This window comes from Bombina bombina, chromosome 1, assembly GCF_027579735.1.
Source record: "Bombina bombina isolate aBomBom1 chromosome 1, aBomBom1.pri, whole genome shotgun sequence".
Lineage (NCBI taxonomy): Eukaryota > Metazoa > Chordata > Amphibia > Anura > Bombinatoridae > Bombina > Bombina bombina.
The window spans coordinates 768,212,416-768,230,866 of NC_069499.1; the positions used below are offsets into that span (position 1 = coordinate 768,212,416).

An 18,451-nucleotide genomic window follows, 5' to 3' on the forward strand; every position below is an offset into this window, starting at 1 on the left:
ACGCCTTCTAGTGGTGAAAAACTGTCAAAATTCATTCAGATAAGAGGCGGCCTTCAAGGTCTAAGAAATTAGCGTATGAGCCTTACCTAGGTTTGGCTTTCAACTAAGAATGCTAACAGAACAAAGTAAAATTGGTGATAAAAGTAAATTGGAAAGTTGTTTAAAATTGCATGCCCTATTTGAATCCTGAAAGTTTATTTTGGACTTGACTGTCCCTTTAAGTGTTAAAAACCCTGGTGTCACTAGGGCTTAAAGCTCTTTCTACAAAGGAAGTCTCTATTCCTAGTTCAATTGAAGCAGACATTTTTTATTTTATTTGTTTTTTACAAATTGAATGTGAATTTCTTCAGTCTATATTTGGAAGAAAATGTTTTGTCTGCCTTCTATTGGTAAATATAGATATTTGCTTTACTTTTTCACATACTAGTTGATCTTCTAATGGTAAATATAGATATTTGCTTTACTTTTTCACATACTGGTTGATCTTCTAATGGTAAATATAGATATTTGCTTTACTTTTTCACATACTGGTTGATCTTCTAATTGTTGGAACTAAAATCAACAACATATTTTTATTGTTTTGAAAATGTTTGTTGTAAGCAAAGCTAATGTAACCCTAATGATAAGAAGAAATTAAATGTTATTTATTTCAATAGCATCAGACTTGAAACCCCTTTTTGTACTACCGATCGTTAATGATGATGGTAATAATAATAAAAAAAACATAGTATGTAACGAGCTCTATGATTTTGTTTTCTTTCTAGTGACACTAAATATATTATTTTAAACCATAAACTGCAAAAAATATTAATCAATTCATTGAAGTACAGTTTATTTTACAATTCTGAAAGTTTGTTTTATAATTTGGAAAAATCTTAATACATAACTTTTTTTTTTTTTTTTTTTTTTTTTTTTTCAGATCAAAACTTGGAATGCCACAATTTTTAAGTCCAGAAGCTCAAAGTTTGCTGAGGATGTTATTTAAACGAAATCCTTTAAATAGATTAGGTGATTTTTTTTTTCTTTTCTTTATTGAATAACGTTGTTCCTTTTTTAATTATCTTTTTGTTTTCATTTATTTGCTCAATTGATCAGTTATATAACTAAAAGCATACAAAAAAGCACAACTAACTATGAATTAGATGAAAACAAAATAATCATAACTAGAAATATTCTAATATTCTTTTTAATAGGCACCACAATTACAATGTGATGAGGCAGAAAATAAACTAGGTCATGGGTCCCTGTAATATGCCTTTTTATACCTAGCTTTATTAAAGGGACAAGCTCCTAGCCCTCTGATTTTCCCCCTTCCTTCTCTTTACCACCATCTCCATGTGTGCAGGTTCAAAGCACAGGTTAGCCGAGCAAGTAAGTGTACATGGATTAAATTGCTTCTGCAGACCTCATCACTTTTTATACACACAAATTCTTATGTATCTTATGTCTTTATGTATTGTGGGTTTTTTTTAGGTATAGATGGGGATACCACAGGCAAAATAATGGCTATTTCAAATGCCAAAATAAATTTAAATGATTTATTTGTAAAATGGATTATTGGGAACAAATTAAATGGACCCTAGCACCCCCCCCTCCCCATGTAAGCACTAAAATGGGGCAAGTGGTGATCATAATGATCACAATTGTAAAGGGTAGTGTGTTTTTTAGGTTTTTGGGTTTTTTTAAGCAACAATCATCCTCTTTTTAAATGAGTGTCCATTGTTAACACCATACATTATTTGTCCTATTTTGTAGACAACAGAGAAGCTCTTGTCACCCACTTGCCATAGAAATATATAATAAGACCTCTCATTCGAGAAAGGGGGATCAATACTCAATTCAAGTAATTATGGCTGCGGAATAATTAACATGTAGTCAAACCAATTAACAAGTGCTTTTAACATCTAAGAACTTGTATAAAGTTCTTAGATGTTAAAAGCCCTTGTTAAAATTAAAGCGACAGTGTACTGTAAAATTGCTTTCTCTTTAATGTTTTTCCAGTTACTTGTTATACAGTGGATATAAAAAGTCTACACACCCCTGTTAAAATGTCAGGTTTCTGTGATGTAAAAAAATGAGACAAAGATAAATCATTTCAGAACCTTTTCCACCTTTAATGTGACCTATAAACTGTACAAATCAATTGAAAAACAAACTGAAATCTTTAAGGTAAAGGGAAATAAAAAAACCCCAAAAAACTAAAATAATGTGGTTGCATAAGTGTGAACACCCTTTTATAACTGGGGATGTAGCTGTGTTCAGAATTAAGCAATCACTTTCAAAATCATGTTAAACAGGAGTCAGTACACACCTGTCATCATTTAAAGTGCCTCTGATTAACCCCAAATAAAGTTCAGCTGTTCTAGTAGGTCTTTCCTGACATTTTATTAGTCGCATCCTACAGCAAAAGCCATGGTCCACAGAGAGCTTCTAAAGCATCAGAGGGATCTCATTGTTAAAAGGTATCAGTCAGGAGAAGGGTACAAAAGAATTTCCAAGGCATTAGATATACCATGGAACACAGTGAAGACAGTAATCATCAAGTGAAGAAAATATGGTGCAACAGTGACATTACCAAGAACTGCACGTCCCTCCAAAATTGATGAAAAGACGAGAAGAAAACTGGTCTGGGAGGCTACCAAGAGGCCTACAGCAACATTAAAGGAGCTGCAGGAATATCTGGCAAGTACTGGCTGTGTGGTACATGTGACAACAATCGCACGTATTCTTCATATGTCTGGGCTATGGGGTAGAGTGGCAAGACGGAAGCCTTTTCTTACAAAAAAAATCCATCCAAGCCCGGCTAAATTTTGCAAAAACACATCTGAAGTTTCCCAAAAGCATGTTGCAAAAGGTGTTCTGGTCTGATGAAACAAAAGTTGAACTTTTTGGCCATAATTCCAAAAGATATGTTTGGCGCAAAAACACTGCATATCACTAAAAGAACACCATACCCACAGTGAAGCATGGTGGTTAACCATGAAAATAGATTTTCCAATGCAGCAACCAGAAATCTATCTCCTACTGATGAGTTCCAAAAAGAACGAAACAGGCTTGTCTAGTGAGTGATTTCTGGTTTGCTGTTATATTCCTGTTTAAAAGGATCGCTGTGTTAAAACAGTATTTTTGAAGCAAAAAAACTGAGAATTTGCATATCTAATTTGCCTATCTTACCCACAATTCTCTTGTGCATTGGAAACATTGTATATTAAGAATTTCTGGGGGAAAGCAAGCGGGGATACTTGCCTAGATGTACTAATTTCCTATGCAAATATTTACATTGATTTAATTTTGAGACATGGAGGATTTTAATTTCCGTTTTTTATCTCCCCCCATAATTTTAATGAATTTTGGTTTAACCATGAAAATAGCTTTTCCAATGCAGCAACCAGAAATCTATCTCCTACTGATGAGTTCCAAAAAGAACGAAACAGGCTTGTCTAGTGAGTGATTTCTGGTTTGCTGTTATATTCCTGTTTAAAAGGATCGCTGTGTTAAAACAGTATTTTTGAAGCAAAAAAACTGAGAATTTGCATATCTTACCCACAATTTTTTTGTGCATTGGAAACTTTGTATATTAATTTCTGGGGGAAAGCAAGCGGGGATACTTGCCTAGATGTACTAATTTCCTATGCAAATATTTACATTGATTTATATATATATATATATACAAATATATACACACACACACACACACACTTTTTGGCCATAATTCCAAAATATATGTTCGGTGCAAAAACACTGCATATCACCAAAAGAACACCATACCCACAGTGAAGCATAGTGGTGGCAGCATCATGCTTTGGGGCTGTTTTTCTTCAGCTGGAACTGGGGCCTTAGTCAAGGTAGAGGGAATAATGAACAGTTCCAAATACCAGACAATATTGGCACAAAACCTTCAGGCTTCTGCTAGAAAGCTGAACATGAAGAGGAACTTCAACTTTCAGCATGACGACCCAAAGCATACATCCAAATCAACAAAGGAATGGCTTCACCAGAAGAAGATTAAAGTTTTGGGATGGCCCAGCCAGAGCCTAGACCTGAATCCAATTCAAAATCTGTGGGGTGATCTGACAGATTTAGAGTGTTTTTGCAAAGAAGAGTGGGCAAATCTTGCCAAGTTAAGATGTACCATGCTGAAAAACTCATACCCAAAAAGACTGAGTGCTGTAATAAAATCAAAAGGTGCTTCAATAAAGTATTAGTTTAAGGGTGTTCACACTTATGCAACCATATTTTATTTTTTTATTTCGCTTTACTTAAAAGATTTCAGTTTGTTTTTCAATTTAGTTGTACAGTTTATAGGTCACATTAAAAGGTGGAAAAAGTTCTGAAATGATTTATCTTTGTCTCATTTTTTTACATCACAGAAACCTCACATTTTAACAGGGGTGTGTAGACTTTTTATATCCACTGTACCAGCTGCAGAGTTTAATATGTATGGGAAATTGTTCTTTTAGGTATGTTTTTGTATATGAAATAGATGTTTCTGCTAACTGGAACCACAACCAAATACAGCAGGCTGAAAGAACACCTCATCTTATTATAAGGACCACTCAATGCAGTAATTTACATAATTAACAAGCACATAAGACAATGATTTAACACTTATTAAAATAAGCAGTAGCTTTTTGTTTGACAAATGTATTTTTTCTCCTATTTTCTGGCCCCCTGTATCATGTGACAGACATCGGCCAATCACAGACTAGTATAGTATACCCTGTGAGCTTGTGCACATGCTCAGTAGGAACTTATTCCCAAGTATGTGTGAACATAAAGACACTGCAAAATTTGATAATGGAAGTAAATTGGAAAGTGTCTTAAGACTGCATGATCTTTCTGAATCAGAAACGTTTATTTTGAACTGAGTGTCCCTTTAAGTTGAGAAATTTTCAATATAGGTGGGATTACAATAGGCAACTCCAGCATTTTCAAATGAGGAAATAAAGGGACTATTTATAAACAATTTAATATACTCCAGTAGGTAAATGGATAATTTAACACATTAAAGGGGAGAAAATGTTAGAGTACACAGTCCCTTTAATGTTTGGTGTATTGTACAATTTCATGTTTGCTCATCTAAACTAGCTTTAAATCTTTCTTTTTTTTAATTTTTTTTAAGGTGCTGGTCTAGATGGAGTAGAAGAGATAAAGAGACATCCTTTTTTTGCAACAATTGACTGGAATGTAAGTTTTTTCTTATTAGTACTTAATTATGTAAATCTAAAATTGTTCACTTTATTTCTAATGGACAAATGATATAAATGGGTCAATTTTGAAATAAAAGTCAAGCTTTTGCACTGATAATCAAATAGCATTCAGAAATCCTCTAGTATGTCATTCTGCCCAGGTGTTTCTGCATTGCTTCTTGTCTGACATGGACTGAATGTTGCAGGGCTGTCAGCTATTGTCCTATCAGCCTTTGTTAATCAATCATGTTATAATTAGGCATGGGAGAAATTTCAGATTTACCTGTATATGGGCGCAGGCAGCTGCATTCTGCTGTTTTTGGAGCTGGATGCATCAGTGTAAACACACAAAGATCTGGATTTGCACAGATCTTTGTGTGTTTGCTGTATGATAATCCAGCTCCGAAATAAATGCCCCAATGCAGCTGTCTGCACCCATATTCAGCATTTGTTTAGTAAACAAATGCCGAATCCGTAGTTTCTCCCATACCTAGTTATGATTCATTAATTATGTGTGCTCCATCTGATCCATGAAAGCCAAAACATTTTTATGCCCCTATTAAAGTAACTATTTGCTCTGTTTATATTGCTAATATAGTTATAATTTTTCAATGTTTTTTTGTTTTTTAATAACTGGTCACTGCAAATGACTTGTAGTGCTTATGAAAATATATTTTTTTATTCCATGCTATTCAGAAACTGTACAGACGGGAAATCCAGCCCCCGTTTAAACCTGCATCTGGAAAACCAGAGGACACCTTTTGCTTTGATCCAGAGTTCACTGCTAAAACACCTAAAGGTACAAGGAGCCATTTCCTTAAACCTACTACATTAAGATTTTGTGTAGTATTCACAATTGCACTAACATTAAAAATTGTTTTAGTTATTAATTTCTTTCCCAAGATATGTCCACAACGTCATCAATTACTAGTGGGAATATTACTCCTGGCCAGCAGGAGGAGGCAAAGAGCACCACAGCAAAGCTGTTAAGTGTCCCTCCCCTACCCACAATCCCCAGTTATTCTCTTTGCCTCTATACATGGAGGAGGTGAAGTTTTGGTGTCTGAAGAAAATTGGATTCTTTCGCTACAAGCAACATTTTTTTGTTTTAGAAAGCCAAAGTAGGTTTACTCTGAAATATTTTTTTGCTTTGTTTCAAGGATTGGGTCTAGCTGTAGTCCACATTAATCTCTTCAGTAGAGTAGTTGTGGTTTTAAAGCAGTTAGGAACTTGTAAGGTGGGCCTTGCTGCGTTTTCCTAACATATTGCTGCCCTAGTATAGAAAGCCAAAGTAGGTTTACTCTGTTCTTTCTTATTTCCACAGGCCTCTAAGGAGTTGGCGTCCTTCCACACTTTGTGATCTGTCCTCCTGCCGGACGGCTAGAGTGCAGGTAAGTGTTGGGGTCTTATATGGCTGGCACTGAAGACTGCAAATTATGGGACTTAGAAAATATCCTTTATAAGATATCAAGAAGGCAGTGTGCAGGCACTTTAATACAGGTCTAAGACCTTGTTATTATATGTGACAGGAGAGACTGTATTTCTCCCCTTAGAGGAAGGGGTTAACTTTATGGGCTAGTCTTTGTTTGTGAGTGGTCCGGATATCAGTGTGTTTTGTAAACAACTGGGAAGTGGTTTGACAGAAATTGTCCAGGACCGGCTCCTTAGGCTGTATGATACTTCTCAGCCAGAGCGGTTCAAATATTTTCTTAAGAACGTCTGGATGTCGAATGTGCGCACTTTTGTGGCGCAGACTTCCTCTTTCTCTGCCGGAGCGGTGTCGACTGTGCCAGAACTTTTGGAGCTCCATAAAATAAAGGGCTCTGTTTAGAGTTGGCCGGAGGGCAGGTAGGAGTGCCTCAGCCTGCTGAGGTGTAGAGGTTTTCCTTGGGGGAATGTTTTTTTCCTGAGCGTTATATCGCTCTGTGATTTAAAGACACAGTACCTATATATATTTCTTTCATGTAATTAGCAAGAGTCCATGAGCTAGTGACGTATGGGATATACATTCCTACCAGGAGGGGCAAAGTTTCCCAAACCTCAAAATGCCTATAAATACACCCCTCACCACACCCACAAATCAGTTTTACAAACTTTGCCTCCTGTGGAGGTGGTGAAGTAAGTTTGTGCTAGATTCTACGTTGATATGTGCTCCGCAGCAGGTTGGAGCCCGGTTTTCCTCTCAGTGTGCAGTGAATGTCAGAGGGATGTGAAGAGAGTATTGCCTATTTGAATTCAATGATCTCCTTCTACGGGGTCTATTTCATAGGTTCTCTGTTATCGGTCGTAGAGATTCATCTCTTACCTCCCTTTTCAGATCGACGATATACTCTTATATATACCATTACCTCTACTGATTCTCGTTTCAGTACTGGTTTGGCTTTCTACTACATGTAGATGAGTGTCCTGGGGTATTTGAGTTTTATTTTCTGTGACACTCTAAGCTATGGTTGGGCACTTTTATATAAAGTTCTAAATATATGTGTTTAAACATTTATTTGCCTTGATTCAGGATGTTCAACGTTCCTTATTTTCAGACAGTCAGTTTCATATTTGGGATAATGCATATGAATAATTCAATTTTTTCTTACCTTAAAATTTGACTTTTTTTCCTGTGGGCTGTTAGGCTCGCGGGGGCTGAAAATGCTTCATTTTATTGCTTCATTCTTGGCGCGGACTTTCTTGGCGCAAAAATTTTCTTGTCATTTCCGGCGTCATACGTGTCGCCGGAAGTTGTCATTTTCTTGACGTTTTTGCGTCAAAATGTCGGCGAAGTATTTAAGCGCCAAATATGTAGGCGGCTTTTTTGGCGCTAAAAAATTTGAGCGTCATTGTTGTCTCCACAATATTTGTCTCATTATTTATTGCTTCTGGTTGCTAGAAGCTTGTTCATTGGCATTTTTTTCCCATTCCTGAAACTGTCATTTAAGGAATTTGATCAATTTTGCTTTATATGTTGTTTTTTCTATTACATATTGCAAGATGTCTCAGATTGACTCTGAATCAGAAGCCACTTCTGGAAAAACGCTTAACTGAGTTTCAGTTCTACCAAAGCTAAGTTCATTTATTTTAAATGTTATAAATGTTTATCTTTAGCTATGGTTTGTAATAAGTTATTATGTTATACTTTTACATGCGGAATCCATTAGTATTTATGCTTTATATATTTCCTTTCTTACAAGAAATATTTAGAAGATTTATAAGAAATATTTTTCTGCTTCTATTTTAAAGGCTTTGTCTGACTTCGTGCCTTCTAATAAAATTTTTAGGTCTTTTTTCACTTCTTTTTTAATTATTGAAGTTTCAAATGACCAACAACATACTGATTTATCCTTCTCTGATGATGATTTTTTCTCTTTCAGAAATTTTCTTCATCATATATTGACACTAACAAATCTACTTTTTTATTATTTTTCTATTATTAAAGTACATTTGTTCTTTGTTGAAAAGGTGTTGATTATTTTGGATATTAAGGTAACTAGTTCTTTAAGACTAGCTGACATTATTTCTGCCTATTTATTTCTTCTGTGTTTTCAGAGGTTTTCTTTCCAATTCCCCATACTAGGGAATGGAATAGGCTGAGAATTTTCTTTTCAAAGGTTTTAAACTATATTCTTTGCCAGCAGTTAAACTCAATTTGGAGGGTTCTCCAATTTATTGGGGCTATCTCTAATTCTACTAATTATGCTATTGTTTCTATAGCAAAATAGTATTTATTTTCCTTTAGATAGTTGTATCTTATTTATGGAAAATTATTTAGTTTCAGGTACTTTTCTTAATCCTGTGATTTATTTGGATATTGCAATTGCTTCATTTTCTCTGTTTACTTTAAGATCAAGTATCAGATTATGATTTATTTTAGCATTGTTAAAGGGACAACATTTACTAGACTAGGTGCTGTTGCATTTGTCTTGTTGTTTTGCATTTATTGATTATGCAAGTCCACTGTATTGGCTGGTCCTTTAAACTGGACTATCATGCTAATTTCATTTGTGTCTTCATTTTATTGAATATTTTCGCAAATGAGGGTTAATCTATGTCTTTAGCTTTTTTAGCTAGAAGAATTTTGTGATTTTTTAAAAAAAAAAAATAAAAAAAAAAATCCATATTTCTTTTTGTTCTAAGATAATCAATTATTTGTTTTATAATTGGATTCAATTCTTAACTGTTACTCTGGGCTTCAAGATTGAGTTCTAAGACTAAAACTTTAAGCTTATACTGGTTTGGCTGTTCTTATTAAGGAACGAATTCCTTAGTTCTTTCCCAAGTAACATGTCTATAATTGGAGTTCGAAATCAGCTCCCTAATATTGCGATGTACGTGCCGTATTCCAGCTTGGCTTGTAAGGGGCAGGTTAAGGCTTCTTTGAAATTTATTTTGGCCAAATTTCTTTGATTTTATTCCAGTAAGGCTAACACTTTCTTTAACTGTTTCTGTCCTATATATTTTGGGTACTGTTGAAGCATGGCTGGGCACCCATGGGGTTCAAGCGCTGCTCAGACCTGGAATCTTCTGGGGTATTTCTTCCAGTTCCTTTTGAGGAACCGGGTTTTGGAGTTTTATTCAAACTATTTTGCCTTTTTATGGTCATTGATAGCATTATTTGTTTTCATTAGATACAATAAATGCATATTTTCATTTTTCTGTTTTCATTCAGATTATTTTCTGAGGATGCGGAATCTCATATGATTTACTTACTCTTCAGGACATAGTTAGAGGATCTTTTTTTCAAAAGCTCTTGATTCCTCACACAAGGGTCACCTTTTTTAGGTTTCCAGATAGTTTGTGTCACTGTCCTTGTCTCTATCAGACAAGGGATAATTTTATTGGGTTCCGTCTATCGGTTCCTTTAGTCTCTATTATTTCCTTCAGTTGCTATATATGCATAGAAGTTTTAGGTCTTATGGCCACAGCATTGGATTCAATTCCCTTTGCTCATTTTCACTAGAAAGAACCTTTCCAGTCTTTTATAAGTGTTGTTTCTTCAAGAACATGGTTGGAGGATCAATTTACCAAAAAGTTTGTTTGATTCCTCAGACAAGGGTAACCTTTTTAGGTTTCCTGATAGATTCAGTGTCCTTGATTCTGTCTCTGACGGACAAGAGACGTCTGAAATTGGTTTCAGCTTGTCGAAACCTTCAGTCTCAATCTTTCCCTTCGGTAACCTTATGCATGGAAATTCTAGGTCTTATGACTGCTGCATTGGACGCGATCCCCTTTGCTCGTTTTCACATGCGACCTCTTCAGCTCTGTATGCTGAACCAGTGGTGCAGGGATTATACAAAGATATCTCAATATCTTTAAAACCGATTGTTCGACACTCTCTGACGTGGTGGACAGACCACCATCGTTTAGTGCAGGGGGCTTCTTTTGTTCTTCCAACCTAGACTGTGATCTTAACAGATGCAAGTCTGACAGGTTGGGGAGCTGTATGGGGGTTTCTGACAGCACAAGGGGTTTGGGAATCTCAGGAGGCGAGATTACCAATCAACATTTTGGAACTCCGTGCAATTTTCAGAGCTCTTCAGTCGTGGACTCTTTTAAAGAGAGTCGTTCATTTGTTTCCAGACGGACAATGTCACAACCGTGGCATATGTCAATCATCAAGGAGGAACTCACAGTCCTCTGACTATGAAAGAAGTCTCTCGAATACTTGTATGGGTGGAATCCAGCTCCTGTCTAATTTCTGCGGTTCATATCCCAGGTATAGACAATTGGGAAGCGGATTATCTCAGTCGCCAAACGCTACATCCGGGCGAATGGTCTCTTCACCCAGAGGTATTTCTTCAGATTGTTCAAATATGGGGACTTCCAGAAATAGATCTGATGGCTTCTCATCTAAACAAGAAGCTTCCCAGGTATCTGTCCAGATCCAGGGATCCTCAGGCGGAAGCAGTGGATGCATTGTCACTTCCTTGGAAGTATCATCCTGCTTATATCTTTCCGCCTCTAGTTCTTTTTCCAAGATTCTAAAGGAGCGTTCGTTTATTCTGCTGGTGGCTCCAGCATGGCCTCTCAGGTTTTGGTATGCGGATCTTGTCCGGATGGCCACTTGCCAACCGTGGACTCTTCCGTTAAGACCAGACCTTCTATCGCAAGGTCCTTTTTTCCATCAGGTTTCTCAAATCCTTAAATTTGAAGGTATGGAGATTGAACGCTTGATTCTCAGTCATAGAGGTTTCTCTGACTCTGATTAATACTATGTTACAGGCTCGTAAAACTGTATCTAGGAAGATATATTATAGAGTCTGGAAGATTTACATTTCTTGGTGTTTTTCTCATCATTTTTTCTTGGCATTCTTTTAGAATTCCTAGAATTTTACAGTTTCTTCAGGATGGTTTGGATAAGGTTTGTCTGCAAGTTCCTTGAAAGGTCAAATCTCTGCTCTTTCTGTTCTTTTTCACAGAAAGATTGCTAGTCTTCCTGATATTCATTGTTTTGTACAAGCTTTGGCTCGTATAAAACCTGTTAAGTCAATTTCTCCTCCTTGGAGTTTGAATTTGGTTCTGGGGGCTCTTCAAGCTCCTCCGTTTGAACCTATGCATTCGCTGGACATTAAATTACTTTCTTGGAAAGTTTTGTTTCTTTTGGCCATCTCTTCTGCTAGAAGAGTTTCTGAATTATCTGCTCTTTCTTGTGAGTCTCCTTTTCTGATTTTTCATCAGGATAAGGCGGTGTTGCGAACTTCTTTTAAATTTTTACCTAAGGTTGTGAATTCTAACAACATTAGTAGAGAAATTGTGGTTCCTTCATTGTGTCCTAATCCTAAGAATTCTAAGGAAAGATCGTTGCATTCTTTGGATGTAGTTAGAGCTTTGAAATATTATGTTTAAGCTACTAAGGCTTTCCGAAAGACTTCTAGTCTATTTGTTATCTTTTCCGGTTCTAGGAAAGGTCAGAAGGTTTCTGCCATTTCTTTGGCATCTTGGTTAAAATCTTTGTTTCATCATGCCTATGTCGAGTCGGGTAAAACTCCGCCTCAAAGGATTACAGCTCATTCTACTAGGTCAGTTTCTACTTCCTGGGCGTATAGGAATGAAGCTTCAGTTGATCAGATTTGCAAAGCAGCCACTTGGTCTTCTTTGCATACTTTTACTAAATTCTACCATTTTGATGTGTTTTCTTCTTCTGAAGCAGTTTTTGGTAGAAAAGTACTTCAGGCAGCTGTTTCAGTTTGATTCTTCTGCTTATAATTTCAGTTTTTTTCATTAAGATTTAAACTTTATTTTGGGTGTGGATTTTTTTCAGCAGAATTGTCTGTCTTTATTTTATCCCTTCCTCTCTAGTGACTCTTGCGTGGAAGATCCACATCTTGGGTAGTCATTATCCCATACGTCACTAGCTCATGGACTCTTGCTAATTACATGAAAGAAAACATAATTTATGTAAGAACTTACCTGATAAATTCATTTCTTTCATATTAGCAAGAGTCCATGAGGCCCACCCTTTTTTGTGGTGGTTATGATTTTTTTGTATAAAGCACAATTATTCCAATTCCTTATTTTTTATGCTTTCGCACTTTTTTCTTATCACCCCACTTCTTGGCTATACGTTAAACTGATTTGTGGGTGTGGTGAGGGGTGTATTTATAGGCATTTTGAGGTTTGGGAAACTTTGCCCCTCCTGGTAGGAATGTATATCCCATACGTCACTAGCTCTATATATATATATATATATATATATATATATATATATATATATATATATATATATATATATATATATATATATATATATATATATATATATATATATATATATATATATATATATATATATATATATATATATAAATTTTATTTTTTTGTCTGAAGGCCTTTTGCAATGTCGGTCATTGAATTGGAGCAGGAGGCTGCTCTTTTAATCTCTTGTTTATTCTGTTTAGAGGCCAAAATTGTTGCCCCCATGCAATTTTGCTCTTCATGCATTAAAAGGACTCTGAAGTTTTTAAATATAGACTTTTGAATGAGCCTATTGTCTCTCAGGATGATGCTGTCCGAGCAATGCCACAGCTTTCTCCTCAAATGTCCCAAGCCTCTATGGCGTCACATACAGTACCCTGCAGTTCCTCTTAATTTCCTAGCAAAGTTTTCTCTTGTTAAGTGTATTCAGTCCACGGGTCATCCATTACTTATGGGATATATTCCCTTCCCAACAGGAAGTTGCAAGAGGATCACCCAAAGCAGAGCTGCTATATAGCTCCTCCCCTCACATGTCATACCCAGTCATTCTCTTGCAACCCTCAACATAGATGGAGGTCGTGAGAGGAGAGTGGTGTTTTATGCTTAATTATTTCTTCAATCAAAAGTTTGTTATTTTTAAATGGCACCGGAGTGTGCTGTTTTTTTCTCAGGCAGTATTTGGAAGAAGAATCTGCCTGTGTTTTATATGATCTTAGCAGAAGTAACTAAGATCCACTGGCTTTTCTCGCACATTCTGAGGAGTGGGGTAACTTCAGAAAGGGAATAGCGTGCGAGGTCCCCTGCAAATAAGGTATGTGCAGTAAAATATTTTTCTAAGGAATGGAATTGACTAAGAAAATACTGCTGATACCGATGTTATGTAAGTACAGCCTTAAATGCAGTGGAAGTGCCTGGTATCAGGCTGATTAATGTATATACAGTAAAGTAATTTTCTAGGAATGGAATTTGACTAAGAAAATGCTGCTATTACTGAAGTAATGTAATAAGTCTTAAATGCAGTAGAAGGACTGGTATCAGGCTTATCATAGAGATACATACTCTTTAAAAAATAAAAGAAAAAGATGTTTAAAACGGTTGCTGGCATGTTTAATCGTTTTTGTGAGGTACTTTGGTGATAAAATGTATTGGGGCATGAATTTTCCACATGGCTGACTTATATTTATGCATGGAAACAGTTAACTGAGGCTTCCCACTGTTGTAATATGAGTGGGAGGGGCCTATTTTAGCGCTTTTTTGCGCAGTAAAAATTCAATCTCTGTCTTCCTGTTTCTTCCTGCATGACACAGGACGTCTCTAGAGAGCTCAGGGGACTTCAAAAGTCATTTTGAGGGAGGTAATCAGTCACAGCAGACCTGTGACAGTGTGTTTGACTGTGTTAAAAAACGTTTTTTTCTATATTATTATCCGTTTTGGGTTAATCATCCATTTGCAAGTGGGTGCAATGCTCTGCTAACTTAATACATTTATTGTGAAAATTTGGTTGCTATAACTGATTTGGTTCATTGTTGTTTCAACTGTGACAATTTTTTGTGCTTCTTAAAGGCGCAGTAGCGTTTTATTTAGTGCTTGTAAACTTATTTCAAAGTGTTTTCCAAGCTTGCTAGTCTCATTGCTAGTCTGTTTAAACATGTCTGATACAGATGAATCTGTTTGTTCATTATGTTTGAAGGCCAGTGTGGAGCCCCATAGAAATATGTGTACTAAATGTATTGATTTCACTTTAAATAATAAAGGTCAGTCTTTATCTATAAAAGAATTATCACCAGACAACGAGGGGGAAGTTATGCCGACTAACTCTCCTCACGTGTCAGTACCTTCGCCTCCCGCCCAGGAGGCGCGTGATATTGTGGCGCCAAGTACATCAAGGACGCCCATACAAATCATTTTACAAGACATGGCCACTATTATGAATAATACCCTGACAGAAGTATTATCTAAATTGCCAGAATTAAGAGGCAAGCGCGATAGCTCTGGGATAAGGACAGAGCGCGCTGGTGCTGTGAGAGCCATGTCTGATACTGCGTCACAGTTTGCAGAACATGAGGACGGAGAGCTTCATTCTGTGGGTGACGGATCTGATCCAGGGAAACCGGATTCAGAGATTTCTAATTTTAAATTTAAACTTGAGAACCTCCGTGTATTGCTAGGGGAGGTTTTAGCGGCTCTGAATGACTGTAATACAGTTGCAATTCCAGAGAAATTATGTAGGCTGGATAGATACTATGCGGTGCCGGTGTGTACTGACGTTTTTCCTATATCTAAAAGGCTTACAGAAATTATTAGCAAGGAGTGGGATAGACCTGGTGTGCCCTTTTCCCCACCTCCTATATTTAGGAAAATGTTTCCAATAGTCGGCACTACACTTATGGCAAACGGTCCCCAAGGTGGAGGGAGCAGTTTCTACTTTAGCTAAGCGTACCACTATCCCGGTGGAGGATAGTTGTGCTTTTTCGGATCCAATGGATAAAAAATTAGGTTACCTTAAGAAAATGTTTGTTCAACAAGGTTTTATCTTACATCCCCTTGCATGCATTGCGCCTGTCACTGCTGCTGCGGCATTCTGGTTTGAGTCTCTAGAAGAGGCCATTCACACAGCTCCATTGGATGAAATTATGGACAAGCTTAAAGCACTTAAGCTAGCTAATGCATTTGTTTCTGATGCCATTGTACATTTAACTAAACTAACGGCTAAGAACTCCGGATTCGCCATCTAGGCGCGCAGAGCGCTATGGCTTAAATCCTGGTCAGCTGACGTGACTTCTAAATCTACATCGCTTAATATTCCTTTCAAGGGGCAAACCTTATTCGGGCCCGGCTTGAAAGAAATTATCGCTGACATTACTGGAGGTAAGGGTCATACCCTTCCTCAGGACAGGGCCAGATCAAAGGCCAAACAGTCTAATTTTCGTGCCTTTCGAAACGTCAAGGCAGGAGCAGCATCAACTTCCTCCGCTTCAAAACAGGAAGGAACTGTTGCTCGTTACAGACAGGCCTGGAAAAATAAACCAGTCCTGGAACAAGGGCAAGCAGGCCAGAAAACCTACTACTGCCACTAAGACAGCATGAAGGGATTGCCCCCTATCTGGAAACGGATCTAGTGGGGGGCAGACTTTCTCTCTTTGCCCAGGCGTGGGCAAGAGATGTGCAGGATCCCTGGGCGTTGGAGATCATATCCCAGGGATATCTTCTGGACTTCAAAGCTTCTCCTTCACAAGGAAGATTTCATCTTTCAAGGTTATCAGCAAACCAAATAAAGAAAGAGGCATTTCTACGCTGTGTACAAGACCTCCTTGTAATGGGGGTGATCCACCCAGTTCCGCGGTCGGAACAAGGGTAAGGATTTTACTCAAATCTGTTTGTGGTTCCCAAGAAAGAGAGAACCTTCAGACCAATCTTGGACCTAAAGATCTTAAACAAATTCCTAAGAGTTCCATCATTCAAAATGGAAACTATCCGAACCATCCTACCCATGATCCAAGAGGGTCAGTACATGAACACAGTGGACTTAAAGGATGCCTACCTTCACATACCGATTCACAAAGATCATTATCGGTACCTAAGATTTGCCTTCCTAGACAGGCATTACCAGTTTGTAGCTCTTCCCTTCGGGTTAGCTACGGCCCAGAGAATCTTTACAAAGGTTCTGGGCTCACTTCTTGCGGTTCTACGACCGCGAGGCATAGCGGTGGCTCCGTATCTAGACGACATCCTGATACAGGCATCAAGCTTTCAAATTGCCAAGTCTCATACAGAGATTGTTCTGGCATTTCTGAGGTCGCATGGGTGGAAGGTGAACGTGGAAAAGAGTTCTCTATCACCACTCACAAGAGTCTCCTTCCTAGGGACTCTTATAGATTCGGTAGAGATGAAAATTTACCTGACTGAGTCCAGGTTGTCAAAACTTATAAATGCTTGCCGTGTCCTTCATTCCATTCCACGCCCGTCGGTGGCTCAGTTCATGGAAGTAATCGGCTTAATGGTAGCGGCAATGGACATAGTGCCATTTGCGCGCCTGCATCTCAGACCGCTGCAATTATGCATGCTAGGTCAGTGGAATGGGGATTACTCAGATTTGTCCCCTCTACTAAATCAGAGATTCTCTTCTCTGGTGGCTTTCTCTGGTCCATCTGTCCAAGGGCATGACCTTTCGCAGGCCAGACTGGACGATTGTAACAACAGATGCCAGCCTTCTAGGTTGGGGCGCAGTCTGGAACTCCCTGAAGGCTCAGGGATTGTGGACTCAGGAGGAGAAACTCCTCCCAATAAATATTCTGGAATTAAGAGAAATATTCAAGGCTCTTCTAGCTTGGCCTCAGTTAGCAACACTGAGGTTCATCAGATTTCAGTCGGACAACATCACAACTGTGGCTTACATCAACCATCAAGGGGGAACCAGGAGTTCCCTAGCGATGTTAGAAGTCTCAAAGATAATTCGCTGGGCAGAGTTTCACTCTTGCCACCTGTCAGCGATCCACATCCCAGGCGTGGAGAACTGGGAGGCGGATTTTCTAAGTCGCCAGACTTTTCATCCGGGGGAGTGGGAACTTAATCCGGAGGTGTTCGCTCAACTGATTCGTCGTTGGGGCAAACCAGAACTGGATCTCATGGCGTCTCGCCAGAACGCCAAGCTTCCTCGTTACGGATCCAGCTTCAGAGACCCGGGAGCGGCGCTGATAGATGCTCTAGCAGCCCCTTGGGTCTTCAACATGGCTTATGTGTTTCCACCGTTTCCGCTGCTGCCTCGACTGATTGCCAAGATCAAACAGGAGAGAGCATCGGTGATTCTGATAGCGCCTGCGTAGCCACGCAGGACCTGGTATGCAGACCTAGTGGACATGTCGTCCTGTCCACCATGGTCTCTACCTCTGAGGCAGGACCTTCTAATACAAGGTCCTTTCAACCATCCAAATCTATTTTCTCTGAGGCTGACTGCATGGAGATTGATCCTATCCAAGCGTGGCTTCTCAGAGTCAGTTATTGATACTTTAATACAGGCTCGGAAGCCTGTTACCAGAAAAATCTATCATAAGATATGGCGTAAATACTTATATTGGTGCGAATCCAAGAATTACTCATGGAGTAAGGTTAGGATTCCTAGGATATTGTCCTTTCTACAAGAGGGTTTGGAAAAGGGCTTATCTGCTAGTTCGTTGAAGGGACAGATTTCTGCTCTATTCTTTTGCACAAGCGTCTGGCAGAAGTTCCAGACGTCCAGGCTTTTTGTCAGGCTTTGGCTAGGATTAAGCCTGTGCTTAAAACTGTTGCTCCTCCGTGGAGCTTAAATTTGGTTCTTAAAGTTCTTCAGGGTGTTCCGTTTGAACCCCTTCATTCCATTGATATTAAGCTTTTATCTTGGAAAGTTCTGTTTTTGATGGCTTTTTCCTCGGCTCGAAGAGTCTCTGAGTTATCTGCTTTACATTGTGATTCTCCTTATCTGGTTTTCCATTCAGACAAGGTAGTTCTGCGTACTAAACCTGGGTTTTTACCTAAGGTAGTTTCAAACAGGAATATCAATCAGGAGATTGTTGTTCCATCCTTATGTCCTAATCCTTCTTCAA

At 38.1% G+C, this 18,451-nt stretch overlaps 1 protein-coding gene across 1 annotated transcript in view; it reads left to right on the plus strand.

Moving 5' to 3' along the window:
* RPS6KA6 (ribosomal protein S6 kinase A6) overlaps window positions 1-18,451 on the plus strand; it is a 322,001-nt gene that overhangs the window by 82,426 nt on the left and 221,124 nt on the right. Inside the window, exons 5-7 of the mRNA XM_053699338.1 lie at window positions 920-1,008; window positions 5,123-5,187; window positions 5,886-5,988. Of these exons, the coding sequence (XP_053555313.1) occupies window positions 920-1,008; window positions 5,123-5,187; window positions 5,886-5,988 (257 nt within the window). The remainder of the gene's footprint in view (window positions 1-919; window positions 1,009-5,122; window positions 5,188-5,885; window positions 5,989-18,451) is intronic.